This window comes from Pteropus alecto, unplaced genomic scaffold (assembly GCF_000325575.1).
Source record: "Pteropus alecto unplaced genomic scaffold, ASM32557v1 scaffold125, whole genome shotgun sequence".
Lineage (NCBI taxonomy): Eukaryota > Metazoa > Chordata > Mammalia > Chiroptera > Pteropodidae > Pteropus > Pteropus alecto.
The window spans coordinates 4280700-4297843 of record NW_006436888.1 but is presented as its reverse complement, the minus strand read 5'-3'; the positions used below and the strand labels follow the sequence as shown (position 1 = coordinate 4297843).

The window sequence follows — 17144 nt, the reverse complement described above, 5'->3', positions numbered from 1 at the left end:
CCCCCTGGGCAACTGTAATCTGTACTCATTCTTCAGGGCCCAGGAAGGTCCCCTCTCACCCCAAAGATTCCCGTGGACTTGGGTGTGTGCTTCCTCACTTCTGCCTAAGCAGAACATGTCTTCCCCTGTCCTGTGCTCCCATGGAACTTCATTTATATCTTTGTTTCAGCCCCTTTCACACTGTGGTTTTGTGTAAAAGTCGTTTTGTTAACGTTAGTTTCTTCCAGCGGAGTCCAAGGTTCTTGGGGGTACAGACGTTCTCAGAGTCTAGCATCTCATTAGAATGTAGTGAGGCGTTACAGAAAAGCTTGTTTCGCTGAATTGAAACGATCTGACTCAGACCCTCAAGCTTTTCTACTTCTATTCTCGATGTCTGGGGAATGTTTTCTAGACCAGTATGTGAGCACCAAGGAATCGTGGATGGCGGATTACTGTAAGCAAGACAAGGAGATTGATTCCTCCGCTTCAGAAGACTGGATGGGCTCTTCAGTGGATCCTCCATGCTTTGGACAAAGTAAGATTTTTCTCTACAAATGTACGACTAAATCGCTGTTGACCTACACAGCCATGTTTCATGGAGAAATCCAAATAGAACCATCATATTCTATGGGAAAACCAATAGGAAATTCTGACTATCTGCTGTAGTTCTATTTTAGTCTATGCAAGAGACATTTTTCTGGCACAAGATACTGAACTTTTAATATGAGCTAATTTTACCTTCGTGGGGGGAAAGGATCTGTAATATATACAATTCCTAAATTCTGGTAACAGTGCACCCGAGCATACACATAGATCAGCCATTGGTCAGTTTGTGTTTTACTTGGCAAAGCATTCCCACTGATTGAACTTTTTGACTGGATTTTTAAAAACATCTTTTCAGTCTTCTAGAGTTTGGACATATTCTTGAAGAGAGGGAGGGCAGGATCCCATGGTGGAAAAAAGCATTAAAAGGGGGACCCCGTACTATTCTTAGAATATAAAAGGGTTGAATACCCAGCCACTTGAAGGAAGAGGAGTCAGTTTGTTCTCTGTTAACGATGTTTTCTTTCCTTATTTAATGCTTCGCCATGGAGCTCTGATTTCCACAGAGCTGGGGAGATTACGATGGCCAACTGCGATGGCCAACTGTGTGGCCCTCAGTTGTTCCACAAGCCATTGTCATTCAAATTCAACCCAGCCCCAGCTCTTTCAGTGTGGTTCCTTTGGGGAGTCTTGGCTGGACTTCACATAGCTCATGAATACTTAAATATTCCATCTGGTCTGCAAACGTGTCACGGGAAGATGGATTTTCGTAGTGTATGAAGTATTTGAACTGGTTCGTCTTTCCTCACAGTTTATAAATGGACTTTCTAGCTGCCTTGTACTTCTAGAAGGAGGGACAAGGAAATGTCAGCTATGCTTGCTCTCTCTAGTTCCAGGCTGTTGCTTCTTGAGTCTCAAGGTCATTGCCTAGGAGTCAGAGCTTTACAGATATCATCAGCTTCAATTTTGGCTCCTCCCCTAACCTTCTCAATTTGTGTCGAGAGAATGTAACATAGACGTCTACTCAGAGGACTAAATTAATCCTTGCGATGTGTCATGTGTCTTAGCGTTTCTAAAAACATTACCCATACAGAGGGGTCTCGAATCCGGGTCAGTACCAGCACCAGGAAGGCCTGATTTTCAGGATTCTGGTGAAGGAGTTTCTTTTGTCCCTTTCTTCTCCTGTACTTAAAAAAAAATTTTTTTTCTCTTCGTTCTCTAGGATTAGTAAGCTGCCTTATCTATGTTAAATGTCTCTGCTAAATTAAAGCTGGATTTTTATTTACTTATAGATTTTTACGGTTAGGCTTATAAAGGTGTAATCTGTCTTTTTTAATTAGACAGAAGTGAATACACCTAAATTTGCAAACCTCTTTTCTTACTGGAAGTTCCTGGGTGGTAATAAAGCAAATGGGATTATATCCTTTTAATAGATCTACTAAAGTAATCGTGGAGCATTTGTTTTGAAAGTCAGTCAGTTTGAACCTTGATGAACTGACCACAGACTTTCAAGTCTTACTCACAAATAGATTTAGTCACATTCTCTCCAGATTTGTGTGTTTTATTCAGGCCAGCTTCAGTGTGGGCCCTTGGAACAGAGAGTCTTAATATGAAATTCAGCCTAAGGGAGCTGCTGATTTCTCACGATTTCTTCAGCAGGGGAAAGAAAATAATGGCCTCATTTTTGACATAACTATTGGTTTGTTCAGTAAGAGCTGGGATTCTACAGGTAAACCTCGATAGCATGGCACCTTATTGAACTTGCTAGTTTTGTATTCCAAAAATATTTTACGGAAATATCAAATATAAATCCTCTAAAAATGTCCATGTTTAATTTATAATGTCAATAATGCTATGAGATAACTACTTAGTACGGACTGTTGAAACTTGGAACACAGACTGGCTTTTCCCCTTGAGTTTCTGAGACCCCCGAGGGATTAGCCTTCCACTGCCACTGCCACTTTCCAGGTGGAATGGAGAATCTCCCACTGACATCTGTACCGATTGCTATTGGTGACTGTTCTGTGCCATTTGAGAACATACCTGCTTTCAGTTAAAAGTCTTCATAAAGGCTTGTCATCCTGTTCAAAAGAATGTTGACTACATTTTCTTTCCCCAATTGAGAAAAACAGGAGCATGCTTCCTTGACACAGCTGCCACAATCAAAGCCGGCGTAAAACTGTCCTGCTCACTTTTTAAGTACCTTCTTAGCTTTTAGTGTCACGGGAGGGGATGGGCCTGTACCTGCATGGTGCTTGCTGTTTTCTGTGATGTATTCTTTTTGTGCTTATGCTTTAGAGGTGAGTCGTCTTAGTCACTGTATTTATTCTTTCTCTCTAACTTTGTCTCTTCTGTCTACCAGGCCTCCCCCTTGTCTACCTTAGAACTAGGAGTACAGCGAGTCTGACTAACCTAGAGCACCAGATCTATGCTAGAGGTACAGTACAGCCAAGCAGGGCTTGCTTTATTTTCTGGTTTAAGAACTGCCTCGTCCGTCACTGTTCTGTGAGTGGGAGCGGAACGGGGTGGACTCAGTTCTGAGTACTTTGGTTCAGTGGCAGGACAGAAAGAGATTTCTGACAAATGAAGAGAACGACACCTTTTATCAGAAGGAAGTGATGTGCCCATTCGTATGCCATCTCTTCCGTCTGCCATCACCTTCAGTGGGGATGGGGTCAGCTCCACAGCGTGAAACGGAGGTGTCCAGTGTCAGTTAGATGTGACTTCTCATAATGAAAAACAGGTAAATGAAAGAAAACCGTCTTCCACTAAGCAGTGTGGCCAGTTTCTGTTTCTAGCATGCCCAGTGGATGTTTATTCTCACAGTGACGCCAGGGGGCCTGTGAACTAGAACAACGGGGACAGGGCTCAGAAGGAATTTGCCAGTAAGTAATTGCTTAGACGCAAATGTTAATCTCGTTAGCTATGCACTGAGGTGGTGAGGACATAGAAAAGAAAATGTTCTTTATTTCTGTCTCTGACCCTCTAAGTTTCCTTGAGAATTTGACTGGTAAGTAGACATGATAGAAAATACCAGGTCCTGCCTGGGTCATGACATATTTTGAATGTGTGTTGCATAAACTAATGACCTTCAATATTGGGGGGAAAAAGCCTCATTGAGCTTCCTCTACCAGGAGTTCAGAACGAGATGTTAATACATGGGGCAGTACTGTGGGATTTTTCCTGCAAGGCTTTACTGAGGTGGGTGAATGGGGATGGCTCATAGAGAAAGCCCATGATCGAACCTTCATTTATTCGTGGGTTTATACCCTAAGCTTCTCTATGTCTGTTATTTAATCTTTTAGGCTAAGCAGAACATTATACTGATTTAGCTGATGAGGACAGAGAGGCTCAGAGAGACTCTGCAATTTGCCTTCATTCACATGACCAGCTATAGCAGGCCTGTGGCTTTAATCTAGTTCTTAACGATTTACAAACCAGGTCCTTTCTGATAGACTGAGCTGCTTATACAGCATGAAAACCTACACTGTTTGTAATGGCCAAATTAACCTGTGAAACAAGGCCAGAGGGGTAGAAATTTCCCCAGCTGGAGCCATTTGAAGCCGAAGTTGGACATAGGAGTTTGGGGTTCTCTGAGCCCATGAAGAAATCAGGTCTGGTCGCTAGAGGCATATTTTCTAAGGCCACCAGGGAACACATTTTTCTTTGACGGACTTGGGGATTTTCTTCTCTGGTGCTGTGCCAAAGGCAAGTCCTCAGTCGATTTGGACCCTAGTGCAAGAGATGTCAGATTTGTCCCCTGGTGCTGGCTTTGGACTTGTGAGCACTCCGTGTATTTTTATTCTCAGAGAAGTAGGTTGCCGAAGTCTGTGCTGGTATGTGTAATCAAAACAAGAAGCTCGGGGACCTAAGCAGTGTGCCTTCCCAGGCTATTTAATTCCAAAGCAATATACTTGTGAATATCTTTATATGGGTTCCTAGCACTTTATTCTGTATTACAATGTGATCAAAGCCATTTGCCACCTGTTCTTTTTAAATCTAATTTGCAAATGGAAACTTTCAGTCTGGCTCACAGTGGGATATGAAAGCACATCTGGCTTCTTTTCCTCCGGGGTCCTTTATCTGCTGTAATAAAGCAGTCTTCTCACTGCTCTGGGAGAGGGAGGTGCCTGTCAAGGTGCCACAATAAGTGCTGTTTACCTTGCAGACAGCTCTTAAATTTTTTACTCCCCCTCTGCTCTTGTCAGCAGCCTCACAGCTACTCCTTAATTTTCTACTTGATGGACACTTTTTTTTTTTTTTTTTTGAAAGCAAATCTTGGGAACTAAGTGAGTCTGTTGGGACAAGAATGGGTATGTTCTAGACGGAGGTGGTCTCGGAGTCTCTCAAGACTTTCTCAGAGTCCCTGAGCCATTGTTGTTACAGAAATAGAACTTGCCTTAACCTGAAATGGCTTGTTTTGCAGTGCTTCTAGTGCTAGCTTCTGAAAACTTTGCAAGATAGAAAGGGAAAAAGGGAAAAACTTTTTGAAAGGCGGTGGTAATTACTGCCGACGCTGCTGCCCCATGCCTCATTCGAGAGGCGGTGGAGGCAGGCAGGGTCCGCTGCAGCTCCCTTCCTTCTTGTTTCGCTGAAACTTGTGGTCCTGGAAGATGAATTTTATTTTGCCACCGTATTCTCAGTCAGTCGCAGTCACCTCTGGATGTCATTTTCTTTGTGGTCCTGGAAGATGAATTTTATTTTGCCACCGTGTTCTCAGTCAGCAGTCGCAGTCACCTCTGGATGTCATTTTCTCCGCAGCTGCAGAACATTTGGGCCCCAGTCTTTTCCAGGCCGTCTCTGTGCTGTAAAGCCGGACACTCTGAGATCGGGCTGTGCCCGCTCCGGTGGCCAGTGCACGTGCGTGCGGTGTGAGCACAGCGGCCAGGACGCACCTGCACTGATGCCACTGCCTTGTGGTTCCTGCTGTCACCTCCTCTGTGTGTGTACGGCCAGCAGAGGAGACGCAGGCCCTCAGCTGGAGGAGCCGATGCCCCATGCCGTGCCCGACCGCACAGCTCGGGCCGTGGTGCGGGCCGCCGGGTCCGAGGCAGCCGGGCACCGGACGGGCTTTGGCCATTTCTGGCCACATGGTCTGTCACTTCTTGGATTTTTTATAGTGTTCATATAGTTAGGTCAACTCTTTCTAGAATTTTGTCACTTCTAGCCTTGTATTGATCAGTGTCTCTTGCCACTTTCCTGGATTAGAAGCTATTTTGTGAAAAGAAATCATATTCGATGCCCCTTTTGTAGTCTCCATAGTACCTACCTTATTGCAGATGGTGGCGATGTCTGTGTCCAAAAATGAGCTAAAGATTTAATTTAGAAAGCTTTGGGATAGTATACTTCTCATCTTCCAGGGAGAAACAGAACTCAAACTATAAGCATGAGAGGTGAGGAAAGAATGTTTTTATTTTGTTATAATGTGCATAATAAGACCGAAGTGTAACTTTTACATAAAGGGAGGCTTTGCTGTGAAGTACAGGAGTTTTGGACAAAGTTTAATCAAAAACGCATGATATATCTTGTTACGAGTTGTGTTACCCATTTAGAATATATTTCTCGTGGGTGATGGGGTCCGTTTCCCTCTGGTTTCCAGCCGAGTTAGGTCCTGCTGCCTTCTGCTGAGGTCAGGCCCCTGAGGGCTGTGGGAGAGCTGGGGGCTGGGAGCAGTCCCACATCACAGAGTTGTCAGGGAGGACCGTCATCCCGTAGCCGGCAGCAAAAACGTGGGCATGCCATCTGTCCTGTCGACACACCTGTGGCAGTCACTCTTCTCTTTCCTCCACCTTCACCCCTTTGCACAAGAGACAGTTCTGGGCGCTGTGCGGGTTCGGGGAGGTTCTCCCCCACGCAGACAGACGTGGGCGCTAACAGCTGCCTTCCGCTTGTTCTGTTAGCAGAGGTGAAAACCCCCAAGCGCCGGCAGCCTTTCGTGCCTTTTGCTCTGAGGAATCTCACAGGCTGCACTGTGTGGTTCGCCACCCTGACCACCACGCCCACCAGGTAAGGGACACTGGATCTGTCACCCCGAGCCATCTCTGCCACCACAGACTCTGTGTGCCAGCCCAGCAGAGCAAGGCGGGCCCCTTCTTGAGGCTCTTGGCGCATATTTGAATCAGTAACTTGTTGTCTTGCTGAGATTTATGTTGGAGCTTCTGGTTCTGAGATTTATGTGGAATCTGCAGTCAGAGAAATAGGTCCTGAGTCTGAAATATCCAAATTACGATCCTGATCCTGGCGTACATTACACTGAAAGTCAGAGTCAAGCAAAGTAAGGGCGTGAATGGGAAATGCGAACGAAAAGCGTTCCATCGTTTCCCCAGCCCCCACCCCCCAGCCCTTGAAAGAAAGCCGGGTATGGTTATGAAACCACACGTTTTACGTTTTTCTTCCAAGACTGCTTTGAAAACACCTCGCATGTTCCCCGCTCCACTTCCCTCTACCCATAAGAGTTACGTTTAAACCTAAAACACACTTTATTCCAGATAGAATTGAGTAGAGTTTGCAGAACAAATGAGAATTCACCTAAGCCAAGGGAGCACATTCTCTAAACTTTCTGCCTGTTCAGACTTTGGCTCCACTTTCCAGATGCCTGCTGGTCGCTCCAGTTTAGGTGATGAAGACCATAAAATGAGTAACAGAGTCAGCTGATTCGAAACAACTTTTTTCCTGCCTCTAATAAGTATGCCAGTGCTTTACTGGTGACTTTAAAAACAAAACAAACAAAAAAACAGTTTAGGTCTGTTAAATTCTAGATAGTCACTTAAATACTATTTTTAAAGGTCATGACTCAGTTTACATAGCACCCTGTGCTTCAGACTCTACTGTGGGAGGCAAGTGACCATGTGGTGATAGCTTTCAGCTGTTTCTAAAGTTCAAATGAGCTGTGATTGATTACGAAGATAGCTTTCATGGCTGACTCTTTAGATCATCCTGTGTAGCCAGGCTATGTGGCCTTGTTCTGGAAGGGTTTCTGCTCTCAGCACTGGGCTCTGTGTGGGAGGGAGTTGGAGAGAAGGAGGGACAGGCTGGTATTGTCTGACTTGGTTCCAGGGCTGCACTGTCTCACAGCGGGAGTCCAGGAGTGGTTCCAGAAGGCAACGGAAGCTTTTTTGATGATGCTCACAATGTTAGTGAGTGGCGGGAAGTGCTCACAGGTGAAGAGATTCCCTTTGAATTTGAAGCACGAGGAAAGCTAAGACACAGGTAAAATGTGGTTTATTCTTTTCCTTAGTATATATATGATATGATTGTCTCTCATGTTCTGCCTTTTCACAAATAATGTTTTATTTTAAAAGATATTTTGAAAATCAGTGTTTCCTTTTAAGAAATATAATGACTGTCTTGCTATCTTAGAAATACTTTCCTCCCCATGAATTATCTCTTTATTTGACATGTGAGGTGACAATGTGTGTTTCACATAATTTGGTTGAAGCATAGACTGATCATGATGCTCAAGTTCATTGCCTCTAGCCTGGTTTTCAAGATGCAGTGGTGACGTGCTGTTCTTAAAAGGTTACCGAAGCATGTTGATTTCAATTTTGAGATGCACGTGTGCCACGTAGCACTTTAGCACGCAGGTATTTTCAGGAAGCAGAGCCATAATGGTAAAGTATTCCGATTCTAAGGAGGGTAAGAGTCACTCACCTAGGGAGACACGGCCAGCCAGAGGTCGGGAACAATTGTGGAGGAAGGAATGGCTGGTTACTAAAAGGTCATAAAACGTCCGGCAAAGCGTTCTAATATTTGCAAGCATTTTAAGTGGAACGGCTGTCCACCGAATAGCGACTAGGTTAAGATTTTAGCATTTGAGCCTCATGTCTCTTTCCAAGCTGAGCCAGAATTCAAGAGGTTGGCTTCAGCCTTCTGTAGTCATATGCTTTCATGCCGTTTGAAGCCTTTGTGTGCGAGCTTGCTCCTAAGTCAGACTCTTCTTCCCTTTCGCGTAGCTTTGTGCCAGCACACACTCTCCCCATTGGCAAGAGTTCTGAACTTGTGGGCCCCAGTGATTCTACAGGGAAAATGTAGTTTAAGAAAAAATCACTATTCTGGGTACACGCACGGCAAAGCCATGTTAGTTTCCAGGGATGGGGGGTGAGCATTTTCCTGTTCCATGGAGTTCCTGGGGAAGTTAATTATAGAACTGTTGGCTTTACTTCTTCATAAGCGCTGCATCTGGTGTATCAGAAGGGGTTTGACCTCTTTGTCATTTCCGTCCCAGTTTCCATGTTTTCTAACCCATTTCAAGTCCCACTGTTCTGCTTGAATTCATCAAAATAAATGCGTTTCTGGCTTTTCCTTTTTGGCACACTGTACCCCACGCCCTGCCTCCCTCCCTCCTTCCCTCCTTCCTGTCAGCCTCAAATCCAGTTCCCCATTTCAGGCTTCTGGCTTGAATTAGGCAAAATCTAAAATAGAATTAAATGTGCAATTTCCTCCTGTTCCTCCTATTCTGCCCACCGCCTTCTCCAGTCCTAGCCAAGCCTCCAATTCCAAGGGCTCCGTCCCTCATAACCCGTCTGCAGTCTCGTGGGTCTGAAGCCCAACGACCAGTGTGGTTCTCAGAGAACTAGCGCGTCCAATGAAGAACCAAGAGGAACGTCATGTCATGTGTTTCCAGGAGTGCGCTTTTATGATTCGATGGCTCATACGTCATTTTACTACCCTACCGAAATGGTTTTAGCTGACATCACTACATAGAGGGTGGGGCGGGGATTGGGGCGGGAAAGACCTGGGCTAGATCTGCATGGTTCATACAAAGGGAAGGCAAATGTCTCTCTGCTCAAGCTTTGCGTATCTAACAATTTTAAGTATGAAACCCAGTTAATAGAGTCTCTTGGTTTCTCTTGTGTTAGGTAATCACCAAAAGTCTTAGCCAACTGGATTTTTATGTCATTATAAAATAAATCAGATTTGAGTCTTTGCTGCTGCTTTTCTTTCCTTTTTAAGATTGTGTTTAATGTCCTTTTCTGTGTTCTGCCTGACAGACACACCCATGACCTCCGGATCCATCAACTGCAAGTGAGAGTAAACGGCTGGGAGCAAGTGAGCCCTGTGTCTGTGGACAAAGTCGGCACCTTTTTCCGATACGCAGCACCAGATAAGAATTCATCTTCCTCCACGGTGTGTGACTGAGAGATGGCTGCAGATTGTGCCCTGGCCACACCCCCGTGAAGCTAGGCAGTCAGTTAAGCCTGGACTAGCCTTGCTCTAGTGAAGTTTTCTTATCCTTTATTTCGCTAGCTCTAGGAAGAGGGCATAAGATTATTTCAGGTCAGCCATGGGCATTGGGAAGCAGTGTGTACATAATGCAGGCAATAGTTATTTTCAGTAGAAAAACAAGATCTAAAATTGACGTTAATGCCTATTACCTCACCTGTGCAGATCCATTTCATACTCGGCTGGTCCACCTGGCAGTTTACTGGTCTGCCGAATATGTATTGCCTTTACTTCACATGTAGTTATGCCTCTTCTATATACTGTCTTTAAATTTCTTATAATGCTGCTCCTTGATCCTTTCAGCTGTGTTTCTCCAAGGATCCAAGGATCTCTCCTTGTTCCTTCTAGCCTTTTCTCTTCTCTGGCATAAAGACAGGTGTCCACTGTTCTTTATTTTCTGATTGCACATCTTCTCATACACCCTTGCCCGAATTTTGCCCCAGCCTGCCATTCTTTGGGTCGGAGGACCAGCCTGGGGAATGATGCAGGTAGCATACCTGACCAGAATGTGCAGGTGGAGGCCGGTGTCCCGGCTGAGGTCGCTGCCAGGAGTGCTCTTGCCCAGTACTCAGCCACACTTCGTGGGATAACTACTTGGTTTTAGGTAGCCAGTGATGAGTAGCAAAGTACAGATTTGCAGAGACGTTGCAGCTTTCATCATGCTTGCTTTCCTCGCAAAAGATATTCTTGGAGAACACTGTTCTTTCTACTGTTCCTCTCTTGTGCCCCAAGTTTTTTAGAAAAGGTAACTTTCTTTCAAGATTACTTTTCTGCCTAAATTCACGTCTCGCAGTGAAAAGACTGATTCTCCCGAGAGGTACATTTCTGTTGTGTTGGAGAAGTTCTGCATGCATGGAGTGGTTGTGAGCCGAGTGCTGCTTTTCCCACGCCTTCTAAGATGGATGTTTGCTCTCCGTGGAAGACCGTGTCTGACTAAGAGTATTTTTACAAACACCACCCTTTCAAGCAAATTACTGTATCATTGAACTGAATGATGCCTGTAACCTCAGGTCTCTGCCGACTCTCTGACTTTTGGAATCTTTCTTAGATTGGCAGCCCAAGCAGCAGAACGAATATTATTCACCCCCAGGTTTACGTGAGTATTGGATTTCCTGTGTCACTGTGTTTGTGGAGTGTCTAAACTGCGCCTGAATCATATGTACATGTTTTCTCTTGATCAGAGGCCTTTATGACAAGAACTTGCGAGAAAATGTTTTCGCCTACCGTGGTATGAGGGACTGAGCATTACAGGCCAGGAGAAGGGAAGGCAAATGTTTCGGTCCAAGGTCTCCTTTGCTTCCTAAGTTAAAATATAAATGAACCCTTGGATGGCTATACGTATTTCATAGGTTTGGGTCCAAATGTCATAAAAGTAAATAAGAATGAAAGATAGTAAGATTTTTTTCCCCATTTGGCTTTTGAAACATCATCACAAGATGACATTAAAAAGTATTTTCAAGTCTATAGCCATGCTACCCTGAACAAGTCCAATTCCGTCTGATCTCAGAAGCTAAGCAGGGTCAGGCCTGGTTAGTGTTTGGATGGGAGACCACCTAGGAAGACCAGGTGCTGTAGGCGTAAAAAAAAAAAGAGAGATTGTAAGCTGACAAGGTCCTTGCAATCTGTGAGGTCAACCAAGGGTTGCCTCGCCTAAAAAATAAAATAAAATAAATAAAATAAAAAGTATTTTCAGGTTTTTGCTTATAATTTCTTTTCCCTTAAGATAGTAAGTTTTGAAATGTGAAATTTCGGGTAAGCTCGGAGGTAACAAGATCAAGATTTGAAACAATTGTTATTGGCCTTAGCTCTATGGGGCTTTTTACCAGGCTGGGTCAGTGGGCGCTTTGCTGATGGCTGTGCTGGGCTGTGTTCCTCTAAAAACACTCCGAAAGTTATCGTTTGCCTTTTCATTGGGACTGCCTGGAAGTCTTGGTTCAAAGCATAGAGCTCTTCATTTTATTGCTTATTAGGTTGGTGGTTTTCACATACTGTTTGTTTTAATAATAAAAAAAAAGTTGGCAGTATGAAGAGCTTAGATGTGGTGTCTTCTGTTTTTTCAATGAAAAAGCATTGTTAGTCAGTTCTGGACTCTCTCCTAAGAATAATAGTTTCAGAGGCCTCCTCTCTGGTTTACCTGATGTGGGGTTCTATGCTTAGTTTCCTGGCACTTGGGAGTAGCACAGAATGTGTGCTGAATGTGTGAATAAGCATACAGAAAAAGTAGTGGCCGCAACCCAAGACCGAAAGTAAAATATTTCCCTTCATTATGTTGCGTTTCTGAAACTCAGTGTCCTGTTTATAAAAAAGTGATCATTGTACAGAACTTAGAAAGTTATAGTGAAGAAAGAGAAATTCTTTTTTTAAGTTCTTAGAAGTAAAAGTGTTGGTTTTTCTATAGGCATTTCAACAAATAGTGTATGGGCCCAGAGGGTAATTTTTTAACATTAGTAAAAAAAGTTACTGTTCCCGCGAAAGGCATACCGATACAGACAGCCCTTTATTACACATTTTTTGGAGTTTACAAAGACAAGTTATAATCTCAGAAGACTTCCTTCTGGTTTTCTGTGTATATTTTGGACAGTACACAACCCATCGTGAGTGTTCAAAGAATGTTTTCTCACTTTAATATTAATCTGGGAGAAAAATACCACAGAAGGTAAATCATTTACTGTTTTGTAAAGTCCTACCTCGGTGTTTCTGAACTTTTCCTTGCTTTGGATGATCTTTATTCCCTTCCAGCTCAGTTGAGAACAAGTCTATTTCACCCTTTCCATATAAGGGCTGATGTGTAGGCACCCAGTGGTGTTATGATAATTTCCGGCAGATACTTTCTTGCCAAATTGCAGGATGTTTGGAGAATTTGATAGGTGGTTACCAGTCTTAGGCAAAGTTCTTTAAAATGTGTCTAAAGGCCCAAGACCGATTTTTCTTTGTGATATACTTTGTACTATAACTTCTGAATAGATGATCTGTTTTTATAGAAACATTCGGAATTGGCTACTTTACTAGTGTGTATTTATTGGATATTCACTCTTATTAAAACTGGGTGGTTTTAGGGCTTAATGACTAATTTCGCCAAATTGCTGTAGTAATAAGACACTTTTGATTTAGGCAGTCTGGTTGGTAGTGTTCTATTTTATGTGTTGGTTTTAAATGATAGCTATGCTCTTTTTACTTCTGTGTTTTTTTCCCAGTTCTCTTCGCTCCCACCCGTCCGTGTGGTCTTCGCGGTAACTATGGAAGGCAGTGCTCGGAAAGTAATCACTGTCCGATCTGCCCTCATCGTGAAGAACAGACTTGAGACACCAATGGAACTGAGACTGGACAGCCCATCAGCCCCAGACAGTACGTTCTGACCCAGTCCTTTCATTCTGAGGTAGGCAGGCATTCGGGTGGAAGACCGTTGTTGAAAGCGCTAACACTTATTTCTGTGGCAGAGCCCGTGGTGCTCCCCGCGGTCATGCCCGGGGATTCCTTCGCTGTGCCTCTGCACCTCACTTCTTGGCGGCTGCAGGCCCGGCCCAAAGGCTTGGGCGTGTTTTTCTGTAAGGCTCCTATTCACTGGACCAATGTGGTGAAGACGACAGAGGTTAGTAGCAGCAAACGAGAGTGCCACTCTATGGACACAGAAAAAAGCCGGTTCTTCAGGTATGCACAGCTCTGCGATGCATATAAATTTTGCTCTTTTTTTTAAAATTATTATTCTTTTTATAGATGTTAGTGATTCAGTTGTGCTTATTTAAAATCCTGAAGTTCTTATTCCTTAAGTTCTGGTGTCGAGAGTTCATAAGAATTCAAGGGTTAATCTTTGGTGGGGTTGGGACTGGAAGTCAATGAAATAGAAAGCAAACAGAGAAAATCAACAATGTCAAAATTGGCTTTTTGAAAAGATTTATATTCGATAAACCTCTAATAAGACCGATCAAGGAGAGAGAAAACACAAATTACCAATATAAGGAATGAAAAAAGGAGACATTATTATAGATCTTACAGACATTAAAAGGATTAAAAGATGTTATAAAACAATTTTATGCAAATAAATGCCATATTGGGATGTCAAAGCCCTTGAAAAACAAATTACCGAAACTGATGCAGAGAAGAAATAGAAAACCCAAATAGCCCAATGTCTATTAAAGAAATTCGATTTATAATAAAAAACTTTTCTACAAAGAACACTCTCGGACCATATGGCTGCACTAGTGAATTCTAACAGATGTTTAAGGAAGAAATAATACCAATTTTGTGCAAACTCTTTGAGAAGGTAGAGAAGAGGGAGCAGCAATTCCTAACTCACTGTAGGCAGCTAGCATATCCCTGATACCAAAACTGGTAAAGGTATTATCCAAAAAAAAAAAAAAAAGGAAGAAAACTATGAACCAGTGTCCCCCATGAAGAGTTGCAAAAATTCATAACAAAATGTTGCTAAATAGAATCCAGCTAGTGAGGTTTATCCCAGGAGTGTAACATTAGCTTAACATTTGAAAATCAATAAATGTAATTCATCACATTAACAGACCGGAAGAGAAAATATCAGATTGTCCCAGTAAATGCAAAAAAAAAAAAAAAAAGCATTCAACACCTATTTCTGATAACGCTCAGCAAACTAGGAATCGAAGAGAACTTTTCTAGCCTGAGCTACGATGACATGTAGTTGTGAAACCTTAAATTCTTGTCTTTAAGACTGGGCAGGAGTCACTTTTTTTTGACATTGCAGTCGTAGTCCTAGCCATTGCAATGAGGGTAAATAAATAAACAAGAAATTGAAAAAGCATAAAGATCTGAAAAGAAGTAAACAGTTAGTATATGCCAGTGACAATTATGTATGTAGAAAACACCATGGAAAATTATAAGACCTAATACATTTATCAAGATTTCAAGATTCAAGGTCAACCTATAGAAGTCAATTGTATTCTTATATTCTAGCCATGAACAATTAGAAAACGTGATTTAAAAAAAATACCACTTACAGTAGCATCAAAAAACATTAATTACCCAGGAATCAATCGAAGTAATGCTGTAGCAGTCTTCTACTCTAGAAATTACAAAACCTTGCTGAGAGATGTTAAAGAAAACAGTAATTAAGTAGGAACATATAACCAAGTTCATGGGTGGGAAGACTCAGTAGTGTTAGGCTTTCCATTCTTGATAAATCGATCTGGGAATACAACCCAACTGGCTATCAACAACCCTATCCATCAACAGGATAATGAATAAAAAAATGTGTGTTTATACATTGGGATATGAATCATATACTGATGCATACAGCATGGCCGAATCTGGGCGAAACTTCATTTTATGCAATAGCCAGACACAAAAAGTAGTACATGCTGTGTCGTTCCATTTGTATACAGTTCAAGAACAGGCACAACTGACCTGTAGTGGCAGATGTCAGAAAGTGGTTGCTTGAAGGATGGGGAGAGGATTTTGATTGGAAGGGTAGATGAGGCAGCTTTCTAGACTGAGAGGGATATTCTGTAACAGGTTTGGAGTGGTGATTATAGCGGTATCTGTAATTGTCAAAACTCATCAAACTGAACATTTAAAATCTATACATTTTATTGTGATTTAATTATACCTCATTAAATGTGTTTGGATTGAAAATTGCAAACATCTCACTGAATTACTGAACCATTTTTAATGTTACGCTTTCTCATAGTTAAGGAGAAAGAATTCAAGTTCTTCATTCGGGCTCATGGTTTTTACACCATTTTGTCTTCACAGATTTTGTGTGGCCATAAAGAAAGAGAATTATCCAGATTACATGCCCTCAAACATATTTTCTGACAGTGCCAAACAGATTTTCAGACAGCCCGGGCACACCATCTATCTCTTGCCAACCGTGGTGATCTGCAACTTGCTGCCTTGTGAACTTGATTTCTATGTTAAGGGCGTGCCGATTAACGGGACCCTGAAACCTGGCAAAGAGGTGGCACTCCACACCGCCGACACGTCCCAGAACATCGAACTGGGTGAGGCTCTAGTCAGATAGCCATCGTAATAATTCTGTGGAAATGTTGGTATTTTGTGATTATTCGGTAAACATTTTGGAGAAAATACAGTGCATACGACATTTCAGTAAGCCAGCTCAAAGGATTTATGCAGTTTAAAAAAACACAAAACTTCTATAAATCAGAATATTACCAAAATGAGTAATTGAACAAATCCAAAAGATTTACAGAGGGAGAGCTCATCAGAGCCTTTTTGCTTATGTTGCTCACTTAATGAATGTAAGAAGTCATTTCATCTTTTCAAACCATACTTTCTCCTAGCTATGAAATGAGGGAAATCATGTCTCTCCTCTTTTCAGGAAACAAAAAACGTTTGCCAAGCACGCACTGTACTCCAGGCATTATGTCAAGTGCTTCACGCACATGCTCTCGTGTAATCCTTAAGCAGTAGTTATTTATCCCATTTTACTGATGAAAAAATTGAGTTTTGGAATGTTTAATGCATCAAGTAATTTTTAGTTGTAGGGATGAAAGAAGTTGAGGTAGAGAATCATCATATTTGTAGCACTTAATAGCAAAGAGGCACTTCTAGAATTTGGGCAGGAAGTATGTTACTTTAAGGCTGTTGTAGCCATGTTAAAATAATCACTTAGATATTTATCTTTTCACAGTTTTGTATGTGATCTTCACAACAGTGCATGTTTCAGGCAGAGAGACAGCTGTTATCCCCATTTTACAAACAGGAACCTGAAACTCATTGAATATAAGCATCGTATCCCACAGTGATAAGCTTACATGTCAGTGAATATATGAACCCTTCAGCACAATTTAGAAAAGAAAAATAGTGCAGTGCTAGTTGTCCATTCTAAAGAAACTAGGTCTGTGCTCTGATCCTTATTCCTCTAACACGTGTTCATTGAGCCCCTGCGTGGACTGGAAGCGTCCTCCCACCCACCCCACTGGATGCACAGCCAGCACTCCTTCAGTCTGCTTTACATGGATTATCACTTTTAATGCCAATCCTGTGACATCGATGCTGTTATTATTCCCATTTGGCAGCTAAGACACAGCGAGGTTGAATAGCTTACCCCGCGTCCTGCCACTAGCAAGGCCAGACTGGGGCTTGGAAGCCAGGCAGTTTGGCTGCCTGGAGCCTTGACTTACCGTAGACTTGCCCTTATTGGGTTTTAGACACCCAGCACAAGGCCCGATGCATAGTAAGCTCTTAATAGAGCTGTTATCAATAGTTTTTTGGTATTTTCATCTTTCTGATTGTGCAGTTCTGACTCCTGAGTTTGACATCCAGGCCATCTGGTTTGCTTCATATGCATTCTCACTCCCCCACTAAAGAAAAATAGGCATTCTAATGAGTTTTTGCCAGTTAGAGACTTAGGTATTGATTTTTCCAAAAGGAATCCAGTTTCGTTTGGCTGTGAGCATTTTGACAAACAA

General features: G+C 42.5%; 1 protein-coding gene and 1 pseudogene across 6 annotated transcripts in view; both read left to right on the top strand.

Annotated features, from left to right (window-relative positions):
* Window positions 1-17144, top strand: part of VPS13D (vacuolar protein sorting 13 homolog D) — a 216589-nt gene that overhangs the window by 76832 nt on the left and 122613 nt on the right. For 3 of the 6 annotated variants that reach the window (XM_025048626.1, XM_025048630.1, XM_025048629.1), the window contains 9 exons: window positions 392-514; window positions 2885-2959; window positions 6423-6528; window positions 7579-7731; window positions 9513-9648; window positions 10793-10840; window positions 12939-13089; window positions 13182-13392; window positions 15466-15713. In XM_025048626.1, coding sequence (XP_024904394.1) covers window positions 392-514; window positions 2885-2959; window positions 6423-6528; window positions 7579-7731; window positions 9513-9648; window positions 10793-10840; window positions 12939-13089; window positions 13182-13392; window positions 15466-15713 — 1251 coding nt within the window. The remainder of the gene's footprint in view (window positions 1-391; window positions 515-2884; window positions 2960-6422; window positions 6529-7578; window positions 7732-9512; window positions 9649-10792; window positions 10841-12938; window positions 13090-13181; window positions 13393-15465; window positions 15714-17144) is intronic. The other 3 variants (XM_025048627.1, XM_025048628.1, XM_015591347.2) reach the window with 3 other exon arrangements.
* Window positions 11204-11322, top strand: LOC112481798 (annotated as a pseudogene).